The 7,889-nt window shown below is 26.2% G+C and overlaps 1 protein-coding gene across 1 annotated transcript; it reads left to right on the top strand.

Annotated features, from left to right (window-relative positions):
• The first annotated feature begins 2,565 nt into the window (after window positions 1-2,565).
• On the top strand, window positions 2,566-6,591 carry LOC101205466 (gibberellin 2-beta-dioxygenase 2). Its single transcript, XM_004150854.3, has 3 exons — window positions 2,566-2,999; window positions 5,600-5,951; window positions 6,105-6,591. Exons 1-3 carry the CDS (start codon window positions 2,803-2,805, stop codon window positions 6,357-6,359), a joined length of 804 nt encoding a protein of 267 aa, XP_004150902.1. The 5' UTR covers window positions 2,566-2,802; the 3' UTR covers window positions 6,360-6,591.
• The last annotated feature ends 1,298 nt before the right edge of the window (window positions 6,592-7,889 follow it).

Genomic DNA, 7,889 nt, shown 5'->3' with positions numbered 1-7,889 from the left:
AACAACGTAAGTTTTGGAAAGTAAAAAGAAAAAAAGTGATCTAATTGATTTTAAAATATGGCCAATGGAAATGTTTAGTTGGAAAAATAAAAACTAAAAATTGTAATAATATATGACACACTTGAAAAAAGAAACTAAAAATTAAATAAATATGAAATCACTGTACGGTCAATAGAAATTGTAGTTTAAAAGCCAATTAAAGAAAGTTTAATATATATTATGTATTTTAAATATTATACTTAGTTGAAAATAGTGAAAATAACAATAATATATCAATTATTTATATTATATTTACCTTGGTCATATTTGATTGCTCAATTATTACGGGTAGAATAATTAATAATTGATAGCAATTTTTAGGATAATAATCAAGTGTATAACAATACATATTGAAAAAAAATGCAAATATATAGTAAAGTCCATCAATGATACACTCTCTTGATCTATTGATGATGGACTTCTATTCTTGATACACTCTCGGTCTATTGATAATAGAATTTAAAATATTGTTATATATATGCTAATATTTGAATTTAATTAATTGATATATTTATTGTTATTCCAATAACTTGTCCATAATTTATATTGGTGATATATTTGGTTGCTAATAAATTAGTTATTACGTTTTATGAATTTGTTTTTTGTATGATATAATAGTGATTCAACCGTTACGTGGATATCAAAGGCAATCAAAATTTATTTTATTTTATAATAATCTCAAATCCTAATATTGTATCAAATGATCAAATTATATTAGAGATCATTTTAATAATTTGAGGAAAATTTAATACTATTCATCAAACTTTGTTTTATTATTTAATAATCCCAAAATTCCAATAGTTTATTGGAATATTTGACACTGTTGGGTTAGTTATCACACAAATGACATTTATTAGTGGATCACTGGCATAAAATGACATTTAAAAAATAAAAAATAAAACATATAACACAAAAATAAAATAATTGCATAAATAATATAAAAATTAGTAAAAGACTATAAAAGTCATATGCACACCACTGTATACATTACAAAAATTAATTAATAAAGGAATATCTAACACAACATTGGCCATTTTTGAAAAATTTTAGAACTAATAATGCATTTGAGATTTTGTCTTACAAAACTAGATCGAGATTCTAGTAAAATTTTAAAATATTCAAAATCTTACATATTTGTTTTTTTAAAAAAATTCGGATATCTTTACCCAATATTATATAAGATGTTAGCTAATTTTATATTAAATTTCAATAAATTTTTAATTTTTAATTTGTTTTAGATGAAATATTTGAAAAGATTGTTAGAATTTTGAGTGATCTCTACCCAGATGCACCTAGAAGACTAAAACGATCAATAAAATTGAAAATTTGTTGGGGTCGATCTCATCCGGAATCAGTGGCGGATCCATAAATTTTATATAAGGACACTATATAACAAAGACACTAAAAATGTTAAAAAAATATTAATTAGCTTTAAAAATTAATTAATTTAATACGTATTACAATTGTTCTCTACGAGTTTTCATGTTTTGAAATCGATCTATGATAAGTTATTATCTAACTTATCCAATAAATCTTTTTCAATATAAGTTATAAGATAATCATTCATCCGTTGATCTTTCATTCAATTACGCAATCGAGTCTTCACAATATTCATAGCAGAAAATGTTCTCTATACGGTAGCTGTTGCAACCCGTAAAATCAATGCCAATGTATTTCTCTTTATGATAGTTCTTCTAAATTGATTTATGTATAAGATCTATCAGAATCAGGTATTTGTCTCTTGTTTGAAGATGATGTCTCTATAGTTTCTATTGTTGATTTTCTTTTAAAATATCTCTCCATATTGATATGTTTACTCAACAAAAATTAGTATTAAACAATATAAGTATTATGATTTATCGCATAGATTAAAAAGTAAAAATTAAAAAATATTAAGAAGAATTTGAACTTACTAGTGAACTGATACGATACTTATATTCTAACGATAAACGAAAAAAAAATTATCTTGTATCGTTTAATTCTAAAATAAAATAAAATAAATATATACATAAGTAACGTAAATATGTAAATTTAAAAATTGCATAAAAAATAAAAAACAAAAAATAATAATTTGTTTGTGAAAGTTTGTTGGATAACAAGTGACTCTTAACAAATAAGATTTTTTTCCTCTCTTACAAAATTATTTTATCAAATTATCATCCTTTTATGGTTTGTAATTTCTAAAACCTGTTATTAGAATTATTAGTGTAATTTCTAAAATTGTAAACTTGTGGATGAATTTAACATGAGAACAAAAAAACCAAAAAGGAACATGGTAGACAAAATTTTTCCATAAAATGAAGCAAAAAGTAAGTAAATAAATAAATAAACATAGGGGTCGGGTTATTTTATAAATATATTTTTTTAAGAAAACTACAATGTTATCTTTCCAAAACCTCAAAATAATAATAATAATAATTTCCATTATAATAATAAATATATAAATAAATCAACCTTCAAAATTCTCTCTTTAACACTATAAATAGAGGCAATGTTCAACTTTGAACCCCAACACATGAAATCTCCTCTCTCTCATTTCTCCCGTAATTTTCACAATGGTTGTACCACCACCCAACTCCAAGTCCTCCCCCCCCCACTGCAATCCCCACCATCGATCTCTCCGCCATCACGAGCAACCGGCAAGCCCTCTCGAAGCTCATCGTTGAGGCTTGTGAAAAATATGGATTCTTCAAGCTCATCAACCATGGAATCCCTCAGGATTCTGTTTCAAGAGTTGAAGAAGAAGCCCGCTCATTCTTCGCGATGCCCACCGCTGAAAAGCTCGCCACCAACCCTCAAAACGCTCGTTCCATCAACTCCACCACTCGTATCGGCTACGGCATCAGAAACATCGGCTGCAGCGGTGACATGGGAGAGATTGAATATCTTCTTCTTTCTGCTCGACCTTCCTCTGTTTCTCAACTCGCTCTCTCCCTCTCCAAAAGCCCATCAAACTTCAGGTTTAATTTTCCTCTCTCAAAAATATGTTATGTATTTCTAATTTTTTAAATTCAATCCATTGCATGTTTACATCATCAAAAAGTCCACTTTGTAAGGATAGTTTTAGTTTACTGAACTATATATATTAGAATTGATCACAAATACATGTAACCGTTGCTAACTAGATAAGAAGACACCTGTTACTTCTCGTAAAAAGAAAATATTCAACTAAATAAATGGATGGGACCAAGAAGAACATTTGCATTTAATAGTAATTTTATTGTAATTTCTTGCAAAAAAAAAAAATAAATCATCTCAAGAAAAGAAAAAAGCCTTACAATTTTAGTTTTTTTTTTTTTCCTTTCTTTCAATTTTTGAAATTTAATAATAATATATAATACATGGTTCAACTAAGTTTTTATATTAGAATAATAATCTAAAAAAACTACAAAAACAAAATCAAAATTTTATTTTTCTATCCACCAAACTTTTCTTTATTTATAATTAATTGAACGCAACTAACAAAAGATACACGTTTTAAATTTCATGAATTGTAGAATAAACATAGCTACTAATAGTAAATTAAAATAAATATACATATGTTATAGTTTATTCAAAGTTAAATATAAATATGTAGGTTTCATATAGTGGTAGTGAAACACCATATGTTAAAAGATAATTTGTGGTTGTCAACATTTTTAAAATTGGAAAAAGGTTGTGAAACAAGTCAACTAAGAATAAACAAAAATATGTAGAAGAAAAAAAGGAGGTGTGATTTAGTGTTTGTTGAAGTTTCAAACAATTAGGCTCCGGAGTTGAAGCTGAAATTATGGAACTTGTTTTTTTCTTAAATATTATTATTTATTTATTGATTGTTCAAAAAAAATTTTATTTTTTAGATTTAGATCCATGCTCTTTGCCTCAAAAGAGGTTTGTTATTTTAAATATATTATCATTTTAGTTTTATGGGATTTTTTTGTCTCTTTAATATTTGTTTGCTTGCTTCCAATTCTAGAAAAGGACATCTTTTTCTATATCCTTATAAAATGATTCACTAAAAAAAAAAAACAATATTTGACTAAATAAAATCTATACCATACTCCCTTTTTTTTTCCTTTGATACACATATTTAATCTAAAGATTCAAATTTATCTATTTTTAAAATGTTAATGATATCTTACCTCTCAAATTAAGATGAAGTTTTAAAACTTTATCTGCCAACGTAATTATAAAATCATCGAAGTTATATATCTAATTTCAGACAAATTAACGAATGGTTGGAAGTTTCAAACTATCTTTTGATCTCCCTATATTCTACATTAGGAGCTTGATATTTTTACTAGATCGAAAGTTAATAATAACTTTTCGACCGTTGTTATATGAAGTCGAGTGAAATATTTTTTTCAACTAACTATCTTTAGACAGTTTGGTTGTGATGTGGAAAGATTCTATTTTAGTTGGAGTGAATTCTAGTTAGTGTGGTAGCTGGAATAATATTGCTAGCTTGGCCAATTCAATATATTTAGATATAGAGGGCAGAGAATTAGCAAAACCCACACATACGCATATATTTTCTGTTGTGTGTGCTGGCATGGAGCAAAATCTTACTTGAAAATAGAGCTTTTCCTATAGCAAAGGTTTTTACTCTTAATAGCTAATTGAAAGCCAACCCATCATATATTTGATTTCCTTTGTCAATAATGGCATATAGTTGGTGATCAAAGAACATAAAATACAATGATATAGAAAAAGGTCACTATCAAAATGAAGCATGCCCTATTGTTTCAAATCCTTGCTAATTACGATATCATTGTCTTTTTTTTAGCATGTTGTGTGTTATATCAATCATTTTGGTATTTATAGCAACAATTTTATATTGTATAGGTAGATCTTAATTTAAAGGTATAATTATCATATAGTAGATCGCTAAATTATAAGTTTAGTCTCTAAACTATTAATTTTATATTTATTTGATATCTTAATTTTTTATATTTATGGTTTTTAATTTTCAATTATGTGTCCAATGAATATTTGAACTTTAAAAAGTATTTAGTGAGTAACTAAGACATTGATTTATTACCTTTCATTTTTTGTATTTGAAAATCAAGTCTATAATCATCATTTCACTTGTATTCGTTCTAAAATTCAAGTCAAAATCTTGAAACTAAGCAACAAAAAGTAGATATCTTTTCAATATTAAAATTGGACTACAAAATTCAAATTTCAAAGCAATAGTTAATAAATTGTGGGATAGAACAAATATTGCTTAACTTTTTTAATTTCATGTCTAACATATCATTTTAAACAAAACAAAAAAAATTACCTGGACACCAAAGTAAAAGTTCATAATCTTAATTAGACAATTATATGGATTAATTTTTACATATTTCGAATATATAAAAAACAGACAGAAAAAGGATAGTTTAATTCACATACCTTTTTCCAATTATAAAAAAAAAAAAAAAAAAACTAATTTTCATGTCTCTTATAATTATCACTTTCCACACACACAATTAAATCACTCCAACAATCAATTCCAGCCACAATTTCATGAAATGATTTATCTAGACTTCCCTTGAAAAAAGATATTCAGTAATTACATTTATTTTAAATAATGCAGTTGTGTTTTGAATGGATACATAGAAGAAATAAAAAATGTGGCATGTGAGGTTCTTGATCTAGTGGCTGAGGGGTTAGGGATTTCAGATGCATCCATTTTCAGCCGTATGATCTTAGACGATCAAAATGACTCACTTTTTAGAATCAATCGCTACCGTCCATTTGCTGAGGATATCATCAATCACCCACCGCCCAATACCATTGGCTTTAGCGAGCATACTGACCCTCAGATCTTGACCATCCTAAGATCCAACGACGTTGGTGGCTTCCACATCTCATTGGATGATGGCTCCTGGGTCCCCGTCTCTCCTGATCCCACTGCCTACTTCATCATCATTGGTGATCTTTTTCAGGTAATCATTTCATAACTTTTTTTATCTCAATGCATCTAAATTTTTATGTAATTGTAATCCTGATATATATATATGTTGTTATTTCAGATGATGTTGATTGTTATATGCATAACGTCTCTATTTACCTAATAAAATGTATTCAATTGTTTGAAGGTATTGACAAATGGAAGGTTTGTGAACCCAAAGCATAGGGTGGCGACAAACATAGGGCCAAAGGCAAGAATGTCAATGGCATATTTTGCAGCACCGTCTTTAAATGCATTGATCTCTCCTCTTCTAAAAGAAATGGCCACTTCTAATCAACCATGCCTTTATAGGCCTTTCACTTGGGGTGAATATAGGAGCCACCTTTATTCACTCCCCTTGGCTTCTTCAAAACTCGACTCCTTCAAGATTAAACCTAATTAGTTGCACGTAGTTATGTTACGTTACCTTACATATCAATACAATAAATAATAAAAATCTCATCATATATAAGTATAATATTCAAACAAAACACATTTTGGTGATGTTTTGTGTTAATGTTCTATCTAGCTGTTCAATATTTATTTTAATTTCGTGTAGCATATAAATATGAGAGGAACAAAAAAAAATGTATATGAGTGTTTATTATATGTATTGTTTCTATCTTTGTTTCTTTTCCTATTTTAATTATATTCTTATCTTAAAAAATAAAAAAACGTTAATAACAAAATTTCAAAATCTATTTATGATTAATACTAAATGAGAAATAGACTTTTATTAACGTCTATTACTATTTAAAATTTATTCATTCTTCATGTAACCATAGTTTTTTTTCATATTTTTATTTGAAAAAAAAAACGCATTTTTATGACTATAATTTTTTAGAAAAATATATAATGATTTTGGTAGAGAGTGGAGACCTCAACCTTATAGTTAATTGTTTATTTATTATTCATTTCGTTTTTTCATTTTCTTAAAAAATTAATCTAACTAATTTTTCATATCAAAATTCTAACCAAATTTCAAATAAAAAATAAGCTTTAAATTTCTTTCCTTTTAAATTTACAACATAGGTAAAAGGGATAAATTTAAAAGTGGAAGAGGTGCTTTTGTTCTTAATTTTTGAAAACTAAAAACTAAAACCACTTTTTATTTTTATGTTTGAAAATTAAATTCTTTCTTTATTTATATTTTACAAGCCCTATATCATCTTTAAGTATAAAAGTTAAAATCTTAACCGGTCAAATTTCAAAAAGTAAAAAAATATAAAAGCCTACCACTTTTAATTTTTAGTTTGTAAATTCTTATTTGATTTTTGAAATGGATATTTTTAAAAATAGCAAAAAGTTTGATGTCATTATATTTTCTAAATTGTAAAAATATTAAATTTAGAAGTAAATAGACTTCTTATAGCTATATATCTAATTACTTATCATATATATCATATTTGTAATATGCAAAATAGATATGTCATGAGTTATTCTTTTTTAAGTTTTTTGTCATCTAATGTAATATGCAAAAATTAAGATAATCACTTTTAATAATCTAGAATTTTAATTTTTAGTTAAATGCTAGATGATAATTAATATTTTATCGAAAAACACGAAAAATCATTGTCTTCTAGATTTTAATTGTCGCCATCTTGACGCATTGTTCATTATATTTCACTTTCTAAATCCTATACTTGATGCAATTCATCCACATATAAATTTTTTAAGTGCCTTAATTTTATGATATTTTGTGATTCATTGAAGTGTTTTTTTTCTTCCTCTTAGTTATTTCTTCTTCTCTTATGGGTTTTATGATTCATTGTGGGAATATTTGTTAACAATTTCGTAGAGTTTATTTTAAAGTAAGTGTCATACTTGTTTTATTTTTTATATTCTACTCAATGTCATTCTTCTCGTTTGCTTCAAGGTTTCAATCTAATAAATAAATGGTAGAGAATCGGAAGAAGATGTGAGAGATTTAAGT

This window comes from Cucumis sativus, chromosome 3 (genome assembly GCF_000004075.3).
Source record: "Cucumis sativus cultivar 9930 chromosome 3, Cucumber_9930_V3, whole genome shotgun sequence".
Taxonomy (NCBI): domain Eukaryota; kingdom Viridiplantae; phylum Streptophyta; class Magnoliopsida; order Cucurbitales; family Cucurbitaceae; genus Cucumis; species Cucumis sativus.
This window is presented reverse-complemented; position numbering and strand designations above follow the sequence as displayed.